Here is a 15,737-nt window from a genome sequence, read left to right on the forward strand (position 1 = left end):
AACTTTTTGCTCTTGCACTGTGAGTTCAAGCCCCCAGAACTACGGAAGCTTGAGGTGAGAGCTCCCCCTGTTCACAGCCACAGCGGTGCTTTAACACATGAACCACAAAAAGAGGCTCTTAAAGCAGATTCCAAACACCAGCAACAAGTGCATGAATTACTGACAGGTGCTTTAGCAGAATTAAAAAAAAGGTGGCACTCCAAAAATAAAAAAGCCACCGCTGTCACCCATCCCACATCACGCCTCAGTGACTGTGTCAGGACTTCCCTTTTCCCTGCCCCCAGCTCTGCCTCTCCTTGTTTCCCCACCAAAGAGGCACCAGCACCACCATCCCTCAGCACCACTGCTTCTGGAGGGTCACCCACGCAGAGAACAGGATGAGCAAAGAGGATTCAGCCTCAGGAATGTTCTGCATAGAGGGAGCTTTTCAAGAGAAAAATAAATTTCATTATTTAAATAGAAATCTCCCACATTCTACATCCTGAGTCTGTAATTGTACCTGATTCAGGTGCAACAAAACAAATTCACCACTCCCAAGTCCCCAGCCTCCCATATTTGACCATTTCTCCTTTGTTATACAGAAAACAAATGCAATTCCTTCTTTATGTATCAAAGAGCTTTTCAAAAGGCAATCTTTATTTAAATACAGACAAAACGTGTACCCTCACCAGCCCTTGACAATTCCTCAGGGTAATGGAAGTTAATCCAGCAGCAAGAACCACCTCACTTAAAAACCCTTGCAAAGGCAAGTGCTGAGCTCTGACCAAAGGAGCCTCCCAGCTGTGATCCCAAGAGCTCTGCACAAGGAGGCCTCAAAAAACAAGTTTAAGACTCTGCTCAGGCAGATCTCTGGGAGAATAAGTAGTGAATTTTCCAACTTAGAGAAGTTTTAAACAGTTTCTCAACAATGGGCACTGGGTTTGTGACTAACTGAAAAAGTGTGTCATTGAAGTGCTGAGTAAGACACAGATAAAGATTTCTCAGTCAAATGAAACAGTGACATTTCTGAGGTACACATACAAAAATTCAGATGCACGGGTTTCTTTCTTTGAGAGGATATTAAAGGTCTCTAAGGCAAAATTATTTTCACTTGCAGCAGCACTGTCACATTTTAATTGCAATGTGGATATTCCTTAAAACTGTTAGGAATTTATTCTGAGGTCCCACTTGTTAAGATAAATTCAGAAGAGGATGAGATGAAGTCTGACTTTAACACGAGAACTAGAAGACCATTTCTTGAATTCATCTAAACAATTTAAAATCCTGTTTGAATTCTTATGGCACAACTCAGAACTGAAGGCCTGCTTGGCCAAGGAACAAAAACACAAAATAGAATTCACAAAACCCCAGACTAAAAGATACAAACCAGAGCTTTACAAATAACAAATTGTGGCTGAAGGCAGCTTAAGGCTTCGTTAAAAGTTTCTGCACCGAGTTCTGCTGCTCTTTGTGTGAGAGTTCAGAGGGATTGCACAGACACAACACAGAGCAGAACTGGCTCCTTCTGAGCAGGACACAGTCCCATTATCTTGTGTGTGATTCACAGGCAGGGGCACGAGCTTGGCCCTTCCTGCCAGGATCACTTTATTCTCCACTCCCTCCCTTCAGTACAATTAGAGATGACTTACAAAACTTAAACCACGCACACTAATAAAAAAATTAGCGTGGGGTGAAAAGTCTCAATATTTGTTATTCTCCTGCCACGTCTGACAGAATCCAAAGTGGCCCAGCACGGCTTCCCCAGAGGCAGCTGGGGGGCAGGAGCTGGGCAATCCCTGCCCGCAGAGCCCCCTCAGTCCGTGGTGGATCTCCTGTACCAGAACCTGGCGCGGTAGTCGTCGCTGCAGGTCATGAAGCCGGGGTTGGTGGGGGAGTGCACGATGCAGCGCACGATGCTGTTGTGGCCCAGCGAGAGCAGGTTCCTGCGCTCGGCCGTGCGCGAGTCCCAGCAGCACAGGCTGATGGTCCTCTCGTCTGGCAGCAGCACGTAATCCTCCGTGTGGTTGAACACAGCCTGAGTCCTGTGCACCTGGCGCCCGCTCAAACCAGCACCTAAACACAGGCAGCACAACGGGCACCTTTAGAAGCTTTCACAGCTCTGTCTCACGGACATTTTGTATCAAAAATCCTTTCCTTAGGATCTTTTCTCCTGAGGAGCTGAGAGGCCTCAGAAAGAAAATGTAAGCAATGATTCTCTGCTGCTGTGGAATGCAGCGGGTGAATCTTTGATTGGTCTCATGTGGTTGTTTTTAATTAATGGCCAATCACACTCAGCTCTCTCAGACTCTCTGGTCACTCACAAGATTTTATTATCATTCCTTTCTATTCCTTGCCAGCCTTCTGATCAAATCCTTTTTCTAGTCTTTTACTATAGTTTTAATATATCATTTTAAAAAATATAATATATATCATAAAATAATAAATCAGCCTTCTGAAACATGGAGTCAAGATTCTCATCTCTTCCCTCGTCCTGGGACCCCTGCAAACACCACCACATCTATGAGCTATTTTCCCTAAGCATCAATTTTTTATCAATTTTCTCTGCTATTCAACTACTTCCACAAGCAACAGGTGGTTCAATAACAAATATTCTTTTGTAGTTTTATCACAGGACCAGAAGATTTGAGTCCAGCCTCTGCCCCATCCCCACCTTGTCCCCAGCCCAGAGCACTGAGTGCCACCTCCAGGTGTTCCTTGGACACCTCCAAACCTCCCTGGGCAGCCCCTGCCAAGGCCTGACCACCCTTTCCATGGGGAATTCCTCCTGCTGTCCATGTAAATATATGTTAAAATTCCTTAGGGGACAGAAGGAATGCCTACTCCAGCTGTGCCATGTCCAATCCTTTACCTAAGAGTATTTCTGCCTGATATTTTTGCATGAGGCTTTCAGCAGTGACCAAGGAGAGGAGAACCCACAGTGTGACGGTCCTTGAGGACCTTTCAGTGTAATTTTAACACAGCACATGCTGCATGAGCTCCCTGGGCCATACCCTCAGATGAAGTGTGCTTCCCACAGACCCTCCCTGGGATCCAGCAGGGCTTTCCCGGGAAGGTGCTGCTCCCTGCTGGCCACGAGCAGCAGAGCTGGGCTGCACACAGGGACCTGCAATCCCCAAAAGCTGCCACGCACCATGTCCAGCATCTTTGTGCTCCTATTGCTTAAGCACCTCGGTGCTTGACCCCAAAGCCTCTCACACAGCTGCTGCCACATGCAAAGCTTCCACAGCCTTCATTATTCCCTAAATCCTGCTGAGATCCAAGCATGGCACTGTCAGAGTACCTTGCACATAACTGCATCCTTGGGAAAAAAATACACAAAAAAGGGACCAAGCCAGCTGCAGGTACACTTCAGAGTATTGCCATGGCTATAGAGCCACAGAGTTAATGGTTAAATCAAGTGCCCTGAAGTAGCTTCAGTGTTTCTTCTTACTTTTCCCCAATTCAGTGACAACTTCCCTCCAGAAAAATGGAGTGAGTAATGATGTCAGAAAATTCTCTAAAATCTACTCAGACTAAAATATGTTTACAGGGACACAGGGAACCACAGCTTCTCTTCTGGAATTGGTCTAGTGGAATTGTTTTCAAAAATCCTGGGCAATTTATCATCAAAGCAGCAGTTTCTCCACTGCCTTTAGGAATTATTATTTTCTGACAGTATTTCCAGCCTGCCATGGCTCAGCACCTGGAAAAGAAGGTGTCTGGAAGGTCACCTACCACATACCTGTGTATTTCACCAGCGTCCGGCCAGTGGATATCTCCCAGAGTTTAGCCACAGAGTCTTTCCCACTGGACAAAATATACTTGGAATTTTTGGAAAAAATAGCAGAACAGACTTCAGCTCCATCGTGTGCCTTCTCAAAGGTGGTGATGCAGCGGTTGGAGACCCCATCCCAGAGTTTGATGCAGCCATCCTTGCTGCCTGTCACGTACATGTTGGCGCTGGCGTTGTAGTTGACGGAGCAGATGGCGTCCGTGTGCTGGTCCTGGGGGTTGCAGGACACGAAGCACTGGAAGGTGTTGATGTCGTACAGACGAAGGGTTGGGTGCTGGGTCCCCACCAGGATGAAATCCCCAGAAGGATGGAAAGAAATGGAGCGTAACATCTCTGCTTCCTGTCGGGTTAAAAACACACGGTGGGGTGAGGAAGGAAAAAAGCTCAACTGGAAGGGTCAGTGCTGGTGGTGAAGTGCTGGTGGTGAAGTGCTGAAAACCTACTGGAATTATCAGCACTAAATGGAAAATGTTTCCTGTGGGATTGACATGACAGGCTGCCCCTGGCTGCACTCTACTTTTTGTCTTAGAGCAGCCTGCAGTGTCCCCTTATTTTGGGATATCGCACCCCTCAAGCCCATCACCTAATCCCAAATGCTCCTCCAAATCAAAGATAACAGAACTGACTTCCAAGCTAATTCAGATTAGAGTTGGTCTAATGGATAAAAAGCTGACAGGTTCTAGACTTAAATACAAGTGCCTATGACGCACAGAATTAAGACACAATCTCTGTAAGGACTGCAAATGCTGTACCTGTGTGCTCCTGCACCCCCTCATCACCAGAGGCACAGCTCAGCCCACACCACCTTGGCACTCAGTCATCTGAGCTTTGTCTGCTCTGAGCAGCGTCTCACCTGGATGTATTTGAAGGCTCTTTTGGCAGAAGGTTTTGAATAATCAAACAATTTAAGTGTGTAGTCCCTTGAGCCAGAAGCCAGGATCTGTTCTGTTGGGTGGAAAGCTAAACATGTCACTTCATCCACGTGATCGTACAGAGTCCGGATCACCGGGTGGTTCTCCATGTTCTGCTGGGCTGTCTCATTCATCATGACCTACAAACAACATTCAACATGTTGCTGCTCTTGGAAAATAAAGCAGGTTTTTGACAGGAAAAGTAGGTTTTAGGCTTGCCAGAGTGGCTGAACAGCAGCTCCTCAGTGACACGACCAGGCACACAATCTGTTCCCTTGGTTATCTGAAGGCCCTTTATAGGCCAACAAATAAGATCCCCGTGTCTATATGAAGGTCAAAACAACTTGGCTCAAGGACAAACTACTTCAGTAGCAGACAACTGGTGCAAGAAAACATCACCTTCATAAACAGCTCAAAGCAAAACACTGACTGCTGGGAAGAATCGAGAGAAGCTGCACCAAAACTGCAGCTCTCTGCTGAGAATTTGGTGTGAGCTCTGGGCAAAAAAATCCCACTTTTCATTTCCACCTGATAACTGTCTTGGAGAAAGATAAAGCAAAACAGTGTGTGAAACAGTTCTGAAATACCCAGTGAGAACACAGGTGGCCAGGGGGGCTGCAAGGCCACAAATGGGTTTAACACGAACTGTGCTCAGACATTACAGCCACAGTCAGCACCCAGCAGAAGCCACTTCTGGCTCAATTCTCTCCCTGCTGCCAGGGGTGACACCAGTGTCCTTGCCCTGGTTCTTCTTCCTTCAGAGGGACAGCTGCTGGCATAGGGAATATGTTGAGACAGGTATTTAGTCCAACCCACTGAGGCAGCCACAAGGTACAAATATGAAATGGAGAGAATCCCAGAGTGATTACAATCCGTTATCCCAATGGGCATGGCATGGACAGGATCCCAAAAGTGATTACAATCCGTCATCCCAATGGGCACGGCACAGACAGGATTCCTAGAGTGGTACAACCCCTTACCTCGATGGGCATGGCAGACAGGATTCCCAGCATGGTACAACCCCTTACCTCGATGGGCATGGCACAGACAGGATTCCCAGCATGGTACAACCCCTTACCTCGATGGGCATGGCGCTCTTGGCCAGCATCCTCTCGGTGTCCAGGATTTTGATGGAGGCGTCGGCCGAGCCCGTGGCGATCAGCTGCCCGTCCCTGCTGTAGGTGGCCACGCGGCAGGGTCCCTTGTGGGATGTCACGTAGCAGGTCTCGTACTCGGACGCCTCGGGGGACATGGTCTGCACGTCGGCGTCGAACTCCAGGTCGATGCCGGTGCCCGGCGCCACGGTGTCCGAGCGGCCGATGGCGTACTGCACGGCACTGTCATCGTTCTCCATGCCTGGGGACACACGGGGTGGCACTCAGCGCTGCCAGCCTGCTCCTCAGAGCCTGCCATGCCTCCAGGGAATACCTGGGAAAGGCAGCCCTGGGGGGACAGCTGAGCTGGCAGAGCAGGCTGGGTCCCACAGCACTGGGGAGGAGTGAGGGACAGCTGGGCTGGAGCCAGCACAGCTCCTCAGGAGCTCTGGGAATACCCCAGTGAGGATTGGGAAGGGCTGGTCAATGCTGTGGGAATACCCCAGTGAGGATTGGGAAGGGCTGGTCAATGCTGTGGGAATACCCCAGTGAGGATTGGGAAGGGCTGGTCAATGCTGTGGGAATACCCCAGTGAGGATTGGGAAGGGCTGGTCAATGCTGTGGGAATACCCCAGTGAGGATTGGGAAGGGCTGATCAATGCTCTGGGAATACCCCAGAGAGGACTGGGAAGGGCTGATCAGTGCTCTGGGAATACCCCAGTGAGGATTGGGAAGGGCTGATCAATGCTCTGGGAATACCCCAGTGAGGATTGGGAAGGGCTGATCAATGCTCTGGGAATACCCCAGTGAGGATTGGGAAGGGCTGATCAATGCTCTGGGAATACCCCAGAGAGGACTGGGAAGGGCTGATCAATGCACTGGGAATACACAGGCCTCTGGTTGGCTTTTCACAGAGGAGCAACAAGCCCCAACATTTTACATGAGTTTTAAAGTATAAAACCCAATGCATTTACTGATTCTTCTGATTCTTTTCCTATTTTACTGCACTGAAGCCAAACTATCCCAGCACTGCAAGGGAAAAAACTTGCTGGTCTTCAAGCCTACTTCCCAGACTTTTATCTTTATTTCCAAGATACAGCTACAGACCAGAGAGTTCAGCACTGGAGGTGGCAATAGGGCAGCCACAAGAGTTTTCAGTCCAGTGGTGATCTTTTTGCTGCTTTCATCTGCTCATTTCAAGTCTAGAATTTGCATTTCAAACAGACACAAAGCTTCACAGATTTATACCCTGAGAACTCAGCTAATTCAGGCAGCAGAACCAGTTGAGTTACACATGGTTCATGGCCAGAGCTCTTCCAGGACTTGGCCTGCTTGTTCCAAGAGCAGCTCAGGGCTTTCATGCTCTCCCCACACTGTGGCACTTCCAGAGGGAAGCACAGGGAGAGAACAGCCCCGCTGAGACCCCAGAGTGTGCAGCTGTTTCCTGGGGACTGATCTACAAAAGCCAGCAAAGATTGCCAATGGAAGGACTTGCTCCCTCTCCAGCACTGTCAGGAACAACCAGACTGGAATTATTTCTTTCTGAAGTCAGCAGAACTGTGAGGGTGAGATCTTCCCTCAGATCTGGGGGGTCAGTGATCCCATTCAGTGGGGTGTTTTGCCACTCCCCCAGAACCCTGAGTGTCCTTAGAGGAGTCCAAACAGATTTGGGCACCACTCAGGGATCTGGTTTGTTGGTAATGAAACAGGAATGCCCTTCAAAACCCCACAGAGGCAAAGGCTGTACCCAGATGTACAAGTGCTCTGCTATTACCAGACACTACCTTTGCATCAAAGCTGTCTCTGCCGTGACACCAACCTCTTAATGCACTGGGAATTAGAAACTAGACTTTTATGTCAGCTTTTGATTCCAGCTTACCTAACTTAATTAGGTGCAGCAGTTGTTCAGAGGGTGCACACACAGACTGTGGTTTGATCTCATTTATCAAGCCATTGGCAATGTTGATGTATCCATCATAAAGCAGCTGACTAATTATCAGTTTGTAAAGTTGCTGACGGTCTTTCAAACTGACTTTTGTCCTATACATTGTGAGCAGGGACTGCCTTGGGGGGGCCTGGAATGAAGAACAGAAATCACATACAAGAGAGCTGCACGAAACCAACAGAACCTTGGAACAAATCTCAGGGCAGGCATTAAATATTGCTGTGGTTTTAGTGGAAAGCAAAGATGGGGAGAGGAAAGCAAGGGGAAAGAGGAGGAAAATGGGAGAGAAAGAAGAGGAAAGGGTGCAGGGAGAAAGGGTAGGAAAAGGGAGAGGAAGAGGCAGGAGAAAAGGGAGGAAAAGGAAAGGAAAAGAAAGAGGAAAGGGGAGGAAGACAGGGGAGAACGTGCAAGAAGAGAGGGAAGAAAAGAGGAAGAAGAAAATGAAGGAAAATGAGAGGCTAAAGGGGGTTGGAAAAAGAAGGAAAAGAGGGGGGTGAGGGAAGGAAAAACCTGTTGCGCTTGTTTTCTGTGTAAATGCAAATCTGGGCCACAAACGGAGCCGGGCCGTGCAGAGCGGCAGCAGAGCCGGCAGCATGTGCCAAACGAGCCAGCCGGTGCCGCCGGCGGGCCCGGGCTCCGATGGATGGATGCACGGGGCGCGCAGGAGAGCAGCGCGCCGGCCCCGCCGCCCGCCCCGCGCCCTCCCCGCCCTCCCGGCGGCCGCGGTGGGGCCGCAGCCCCGCGCGGGCGGTGCCGGAGCCGCGGGCGGGCGGCCCTGGCGGTGCCGGTACGTACCGAGCCTTCCTTCTGCCGCCCGCGCTCTGCCCCTAAGATGGCGGCGGGAGCGCGGAGCGCATCGAGCGGCGGCGGCGGCAGCGGCGGGGGCGGTCGGGCCCGCAGGACGCTCCTCCGCGAAGGCTGCTGCATCGAGCGCCCGCACATCGATGGGAGGCGGCTCTTGGGGGGGGGCGACACAACGGGGCGGCGTCACGTGAGCGCCACACCCCCCCGCGTCATGTGGCGGGAGGCGGGAGCCCCCCGGGGAAGGGGGAGATCGCGGGGACCCCATCCCCAACCCCGACCCCGCTCCGGGGGGCCCGATCCCGCTCTGGGGCCCCGATCCCCAACCCCGCTCCGGGGGGCCCGATCCCGCTCCGGAGGCCTCGATCCCCGATCCCGCTTCGGGGGTCCCGGGGGCCCCAATCCCTATTTCCACCCCGCCGCTGAGGAAACCGGGGTCCTTCTCGCCGTTCCCCCTTCCGGGGGTCTTGGGGGTCCCTGTCGCCATTTCTCCCCTTCCGGGGGTCCCTTCTCTCCATTCTGATCCCTCCGGGGGTCCCGCTCCCCATTCTCCCTTCCAGGGATCGCTCTCCCCATTCCTCCTCTTCCGGGGATCCCGAGGGTCCATCCCCGTTCCCCTTCCGGGGGCAGCGGGGCCTTGGCGGAGGCCGCGGAGCCGCGCTCGGGGCGGGATCGCGGGCGGGGGAGCGGCGCTAGCCCGGCCCCCGGCGGGCGCGGGGGGAACCCGGGGCTTCTTTTGTGTCGCAGCCGCAAAGCTCCGGAGCGCCGCTTCCGCCAGACCCCGGATCCCAAACACGGCGACGTGAACAGGCTGGGAATGAAGCGGCTGGCGCTGCTGCCCCGCGCTGCGGGCGGACCGGCCCCGTCCCCAGCGCAAACCGTCCCCTCCCCGAGTGCTACTCACGTCAGCCTCGAGAAAGGGCAGCCGGAGCGGGCGCGGGTCGAGCAGCGGAGCTGCCATGCTCCCCATGCCCCGGGGCAGCTGTCGTCTGTCACACGCTGCAGCGACACGGCGACCCGACATCTTCTTTTTACCTATCCTGAACCACTTGTAAACACCAACACACACAACCAGGCTCTCCTTCGCTCTTGTTTTCAGCACCGCGGAGACAGTGAAAAGTTGCCTTGGATCGCAGTTCTTCGCAAGCCCCAAGCGCCGACTGGAGTTTCCGCGCTCCGAGGCGCCTCGCAGGGACCGCGGGCTCCGGGCTAGCAGCGCCTCACGCCGCGCTCGCTGCGCTACTCGCGGGCCGCGTTCGCTGACCGGCCGCGCTCCCGCTGTCCCGGCGTCTCCTCGGGAGCCGCGCGGGTCTGGGCGCTGCCGGGGGCTGCGGTGCGAGGGGTCCGCGCGTCGTCCAGGCCGGGCCGGGCGGTGCCTTCGCGCTTGGCGCTCGCCCTGCAGCGCTGGCGGCACGTGGCGCTGCCCGGGGCCGCTCGGCCGGGACGCACCGGGAGGCTCCGGCCCTGCTCGGCCCGTCCGTGGGGGCACCCACACAATGGCCCCGCTCGCGCTCGGCCCCACGCGCGGTGGCAGCAGCGCCGCTCCCCGGCCTCGCCCGGGGTTGGATGGGGGTGTCTCGGGGGGAGTCTGGCGGGAGCGGGACTGACCTGGCGGCGCTCCCGGGCGCGGACCGGAGCGGAGGCGGCGGCGGCCACAGGTGGGAGCGCGGCGCGTTACGCGATTTGCGTAGCGGAAGCGGCGGCTCGGCCGGCGGGAAGTGCGCGGGCGGCGCGCGCCGGGGGGCGCGGCGCTACGCAAAGTGCGCAACGCGCCGCGCGGCGACAACGCCGGCGGAGGGGCGGGCGCGGCGCGTGCGCCCCTCGCGGCGCGGCGGAGCGCGCCCGGCAGCCAATGGGCGGGCGGGCCGCCCGCAGGAGGAGCCAATCAGAGTGCGCGGGCCGCGGGAGGGCGGCCAATGGCGGGCGGCGGGGGTTTAAAGGGGTATTTAAGGCGCGGCGGTTTGAATTCAAACAGCTCCGGCGGCCCTGAGGCGGCGGCTCCGCGGGGAGCGTGGGCCGGGCAGGGGGCAGCGGTACGGGACCGGTATCGATAGCGAGTGATAATCGATAAGGGGCCCCAGATTTTCTCTACTCTGCTCACCGAGCCCCGCTGGCTCCCTCTCGCCCTCAGCCAGAGCTGCACGGGCCGCTCCTGCTCTGACGCTATGGACAAGAACGTGAAGGAGAACCATGCCTCGTACTCAGGCCGCGCTGCCAAGGTAAAGGTGTGAAATACGCGGTTTCTGTGCCTCGTCCTGAGCAGTTTCCTCTGCTGCATCGTTGGTCCTGATGTCTGGGAGTTTGCAATTAAAGTTCTGGTCGGTTCAGAAAGTTGTGGTTTTTAGTTTTTGTGTTTGTTTCTCTCTATCGCATATTAACTACAGGTTTCAAGCTAGTAATTTATCTTTCAATAGCTTTCTTCTAGAGAAAACAGCCCCGAGCTGGCTTTTTAGATTACTGTTAATAGTAGCATATCTTACTAAATGGAGAAATCCTCTTTATAAGTATTTAAGATCCCTTAAAGAGAAAGCAAGTGTGTATAATCAAATTACTTCAGATATAGTTCTTAAAAGCAAGCACTGTGCAAATGTTACTATTGATACACATGTGCAGCAGTGCTCAAGATCACCCTGATTATTGCATTTCTTCCATTTAGAAATACAGGCACTGCCTCACTATTTCATATAAAACCAAATAGGCCTGTTAATTTTTTGGAGCAGCATAAGCAAAATTTCCTTTTAATTAACTACTCAATATGTGATTTTTAGTGTTACTGGTAAAGTGCTTTTGTGTGGTTTTGCCAGCCTGAACAGGGCCATGAAAGTTCTGCGGTGCTGCTGCACAAGTAACACGTTCTCCTTTCCCTTTGAAGGTCGCCAATCCCATCGGGGATGCCCCCAAACGTGTCCCTGCGTCTCAGCACTCAGCCCAGAGCCACTCACTGACCAGTGGAGCTCCAGCCCGAGTCCTGTGTCCTGCAAACTTTGCCCAGCGAGTCCCCGTGCTGCCTCAAAAACCCCCCAAAGTGCCCAACAACCCAACACAGCAGCTCCGGCCCAAAGTGCCCCAGCAGGCTGCTGTGAGACCTCAGGCTGCGAGCAAGAGCAGGGAAAAACCTCCCCAGGCTGCAGCACCTGGTAATTGTGAGCTCAGCTGTGCTGCTGATCCAGGGACAGTCCTGGAGGGAAGTTCCTGGTTGTGCCCCCAAACAGAAGAGCAGCACTTGGTTCACCTCGGGTGTTGCTGCACCATCCTTGTGAATTTATCTCTGAATTAACCAATTAGAGCCAGTATGGTGTTTAAAAACTTCAGGTGCTCAGCAGCCAGCTGGGAGTTAATGTAATTTGCATTCAGACCTCACAGATTTTCCAAGATTCATGCACAAGGATACTTTTGTTTGGGGAGGGGGACAGATTTCATGGGGTTTTATGCTCAGAAAGCTTTTCAAGTCACATTTTGCCAGCACTGTTTGTTTCCCAGCAGTCAGCTGTGCTAGGTTGCTTAAAATGTCATCGATGGACTGTAAAAGCTGCTCCAGATGATGCACAGGGGTTAGATTAGTTCCTATGTGTGTTCCCATGAGTCTGGTTCACAAAGTGATTTCCTTCTCTGTACACAGCACAGAACCCTGAAGCAGAAAGCGCCTCGAAACAGAAAACTGAAGAGACCAAGAAGAAAAGTGAAGGGACTGAAAAGTAAGTTCTGTGCCAAAACTCTAGATAACTGAGCCCTGCTGGAACTCCTTTGGCTGTGGAGCCTGGTGACCCCCACACTTTGCAGGCACAACACAAGGAAAGCAGCTTTGACCTGGTAATTGTCAGGAGCAAGGACTTGCTGTAATCTAAAGAAAACTTTGGGCTAAATGCAGAGTAGCTCTTCCCGTGGGAGAGCACTGATAGCTGCTGCCCCAGTCATGAGATGTGCTCCTGAAAACAAAGACTCCATCTGGGCAGGAGGCTGGAGTCTAATTTGGGATGAGATTGGATTTTTTTATGGCAACTTTAAATTGTTTTGCCATGCCCTGGTATTGTGTCTAGGTTAGGAGTATCTAAAGGAGCCCAGCTTGGTAAACAGTCTTCATTTTGGAGTAGTGTGGTTGGTGTAGTGTCTGCAGAAGCTTCAGGAGGGAAGGAAATAGCTTTCAGAACTTCCTTTTGAAAAATCTCAATGCCTTTATTCTCTTGGTGTTTTCATAAAGACTAAAATCTAGTTTGGAGCACTAAACATCTGTTGAACAGGAATGTTATAAACTGTAAATCTGAGTCAAAGCCAACACAACTCTCCAGCTTTTAACTTTCCTCTTGCAGAAGGCAATGGTCCCTTGATGATTTTGAAATTGGTCGTCCTCTGGGGAAAGGAAAATTTGGGAATGTGTACCTGGCACGTGAAAAACGGAGCAAATTCATTCTTGCACTGAAAGTGCTCTTTAAAACACAGCTCGAGGAGGCTGGTGTAGAACATCAACTACGAAGAGAAGTGGAAATACAGTCTCATCTTAGGTAAAGTTCAGTGGGTATTTATTCTGCCTTGTTTGCATGCAAATAAACAAAGTAACCTTGATGAGGTTTCTTCCTTGTGATAAGATTTCTTTGTGTGTTGTGAACTGAAGGAACACGGATGAGCTGAAATTCCCCTGCTTGCCTTGGAAGTGTGGGGGAGCAGGACAGGGAAATTAAAGGTTTTGGAGAAACACCTGGTTCAGAAGAACATTGAAATCTCTTTGCAGGCATCCCAACATTCTCAGATTATATGGCTACTTCCATGATGTGACAAGAGTCTACCTGATCCTGGAGCATGCACCTTGTGGGGAGGTCTACAGGGAGCTTCAGAGGCTCACCAAGTTTGATGAGCAAAGAACTGCTACTGTAGGTTGTTCCAGCTTCCTCTCTGTTCCTCTTGTATCTGGGATATCTGCAGGACAGAGCCAGCCCTTCAGATCGAGTTCTGGGGGAAACTGAGATTCCTTAGCTGCTAGTTGGCATCTGGGCAGGGAATGATTGGGGAGACTGAGGGCTGTGCAGGAATTTATGTTCAGAATTGCTTAATATTGCAAGGCACAGCCTGTATTACCAGGCTTCAAGGGTTAAGGAATAATTGCTTTAACTTAAAATTATAATTATGCCTCAAAAAGGCTGTGCTGCAGCCAGATAAATTCAGGTGACAGTATCTTAAAGACTGTGGCTTAAAGGTTGTTCTTTCTGCACCCAGTACATCACAGAACTTGCAGATGCCCTCTCGTACTGTCACTCCAAGCGTGTGATCCACAGAGACATCAAGCCAGAGAACTTGCTGCTGGGATCAAATGGAGAGTTAAAAATTGCTGACTTTGGGTGGTCTGTGCATGCTCCATCTTCTAGGTGAGAATTCAGTCTCTTGTGCACTGAAATCCTTCTGTAGTGTCAGTGTTTGTCACAGTTGTGGAAGGGAGGGAAAATACTGGGAAAATGCTGCTGTAACAAAGGGTCTAACAGGCAACTGGTGTGACAGAGGAGGATTGTTATCCTGGATTTTAGTTCAAACCTTGCTGACCCTCAGAGGAAGGTTGGTGTAGGGTTACCGTGGTCCCTGAGATGCCAAATCTGCACTTGGACTCAGACATTATTCTGGTAATTTGGTTATTTCTGAGAGAGTTGGAAATTGCACCTGAGAAGGGAGGAACAGGTTTGTTCTAGCACGTGGGGTGAAGAGAGGAGCTAAGACTCATTGCAGGGACTGAGATACTTTCAGAAGTAGAAAATGTCCTGCTAGCTTTTCTCTCCCAGCTGTTCTGGGTGGTGCTGAGGTACAGATGATTGCCAGCATTACTTCTTATCTGGCTCATGAGATCCTGTAATTATCTTAATCAATGATTAACTTGGACTTTTCTTCAGGAGAACAACTATCTGTGGGACACTTGACTACCTACCTCCTGAAATGATTGAGGGAAGAGCACATGATGAAAAAGTGGATATTTGGAGTCTGGGAGTTCTGTGCTATGAGTTCCTTGTAGGGAAACCACCTTTTGAAACAAAAACCTATCAAGAAACCTACAGAGTTATTTCCAGGGTAAGTGCCAGTGCTTATCTGGATTAGCTGGGCCACGCTTTTAGTTCTAGAAGGGGTCAGCAAACGGAAGTTTGAAGCACAATGAAAACAAACTCAAGAATATACAAATACTTTCACAAGCAGTGAGAAGCTTGTTCAGGGTTATAATGAAATTATTTTACCAATGGCAGTGCACAGCCTGCAAGGCTGGCACAGCTTTCAAGGGATAACGAGTAGAGCCCTTTGGTTCTACGATTTGGTTATGGCTAAAGAACTTTTGCATCATTTTTAATGTCCTTTCTTCTTTAGGTGGAATTCAAGTTTCCTCCATTTGTAACAGAAGGTGCGAGGGATTTAATTTCCAAGCTCCTGAAGCACAACCCCTTCCATCGCCTGCCCCTGAAGGATGTACTGCTCCATCCCTGGATCACAGCAAACTCTACCAAGATTCCCCCCAGCAGGAAGAGTGATGGTGCTGCCCCATCCAAAACATAGCTTTAGGAGGGTGACTTGTGGGATGGACAAGAGGAGCCTTGTACTGTGACTACTGTAATGCTTACAATAGAAAAAGCAGGTCTTGGAATCTAGTGGCAATTGGGATGCAAATCCTTGGGTTGGCTGGTGTCTTAAACTCGAATTGCAGCATAAAATTATTTGACTTCTGTCTGGAGCTTGTGGAATACTTAATGTACTTGAAATCAGTTCCATGTGGGCCAGGTTTGCTGGTGTAAGTATGAAGCTGTTGGAGGCTCTTGTGCCGAAAATGGTTCATTGTTCCACCACAAGGAAGTTGTTCTGGCTTATGGAACAGTGCAATATCCTGGAGATGCCTGCTCCTCCCTCCCTGGGCTGCTCAGGGTGTCTTACCTGTGGTGTAACCTGAAACTGAGCGAGGTGAATGCCTTCAAGTGTTCTAGAAATGATGTGGCAATTGGTTTTGTCTCTAGTTTTAAATGTGAGCACTCAACTTCTAAAATAAAGACTTGTTATACTGCACCCAGCAGGCTGAGGTTCCTTGTGGCACTGCTTGGCTCAGCACCAGCACAGAGCTCCTGCTCCAAGAGGTGAATTCCCAAAGTATAATTCCCACTGCCAAAAAGGAAGATCTAAGTGCTGGTACCACACAGTCATTCACCATCCCACAATCCCAGTTTAGGATTGCAAGGTGGTACCAAATGTGTTGCTACTTC

General features: G+C 51.3%; 2 protein-coding genes across 4 annotated transcripts; one reads left to right on the plus strand and one right to left on the minus strand.

Annotated features, from left to right (window-relative positions):
* Window positions 1-594: 594 nt before the first annotated feature.
* CSTF1 (cleavage stimulation factor subunit 1) lies at window positions 595-10,329 on the minus strand. 3 transcript variants are annotated; one of them, XM_030232792.2, is made up of 7 exons: window positions 9,428-10,329; window positions 8,518-8,679; window positions 7,657-7,852; window positions 5,762-6,039; window positions 4,626-4,823; window positions 3,722-4,112; window positions 595-2,052 (listed from the first exon to the last, which is right to left on the minus strand). In XM_030232792.2, the coding sequence occupies exons 1-7, from the start codon at window positions 9,545-9,547 to the stop codon at window positions 1,793-1,795; spliced, it is 1,605 nt and encodes a 534-aa protein (XP_030088652.1). In that variant the 5' UTR covers window positions 9,548-10,329; the 3' UTR covers window positions 595-1,792. The 3 variants fall into 3 exon arrangements, with proteins under 3 accessions (XP_030088652.1, XP_030088653.1, XP_050838047.1); XM_030232793.2 differs by lacking the exon at window positions 8,518-8,679; XM_050982090.1 differs by lacking the exons at window positions 8,518-8,679; window positions 9,428-10,329 and having other exon boundaries at window positions 7,657-8,423.
* Window positions 10,330-10,391: 62 nt separating this feature from the next.
* AURKA (aurora kinase A) lies at window positions 10,392-15,543 on the plus strand. The gene is made up of 8 exons (XM_009093151.4): window positions 10,392-10,742; window positions 11,396-11,660; window positions 12,143-12,218; window positions 12,831-13,022; window positions 13,250-13,388; window positions 13,732-13,880; window positions 14,394-14,568; window positions 14,857-15,543. Exons 1-8 carry the CDS (start codon window positions 10,689-10,691, stop codon window positions 15,040-15,042), a joined length of 1,236 nt encoding a protein of 411 aa, XP_009091399.1. The 5' UTR covers window positions 10,392-10,688; the 3' UTR covers window positions 15,043-15,543.
* The last annotated feature ends 194 nt before the right edge of the window (window positions 15,544-15,737 follow it).

Source organism: Serinus canaria, chromosome 20, assembly GCF_022539315.1.
Source record: "Serinus canaria isolate serCan28SL12 chromosome 20, serCan2020, whole genome shotgun sequence".
NCBI lineage: Eukaryota > Metazoa > Chordata > Aves > Passeriformes > Fringillidae > Serinus > Serinus canaria.

Excerpts from the sequence above, each read along its gene's own strand:
- CSTF1 (XM_050982090.1), bottom strand. The coding sequence starts at position 8,317 with ATGCTGCCGGCTCTGCTGCCGCTCTGCACGGCCCGGCTCCGTTTGTGG. Across the intron at positions 4,824-5,761 it reads AGAGCGCCATGCCCATCGAG|GTCATGATGAATGAGACAGC; the intron begins GTAAGGGGTTGT and ends TGTTGTTTGTAG. Across the intron at positions 4,113-4,625 it reads GAGCCTTCAAATACATCCAG|GAAGCAGAGATGTTACGCTC; the intron begins GTGAGACGCTGC and ends TTAACCCGACAG.
- AURKA (XM_009093151.4), top strand. The coding sequence starts at position 10,689 with ATGGACAAGAACGTGAAGGAGAACCATGCCTCGTACTCAGGCCGCGCT. Across the intron at positions 13,023-13,249 it reads GAAATACAGTCTCATCTTAG|GCATCCCAACATTCTCAGAT; the intron begins GTAAAGTTCAGT and ends ATCTCTTTGCAG. Across the intron at positions 13,389-13,731 it reads ATGAGCAAAGAACTGCTACT|TACATCACAGAACTTGCAGA; the intron begins GTAGGTTGTTCC and ends TTCTGCACCCAG.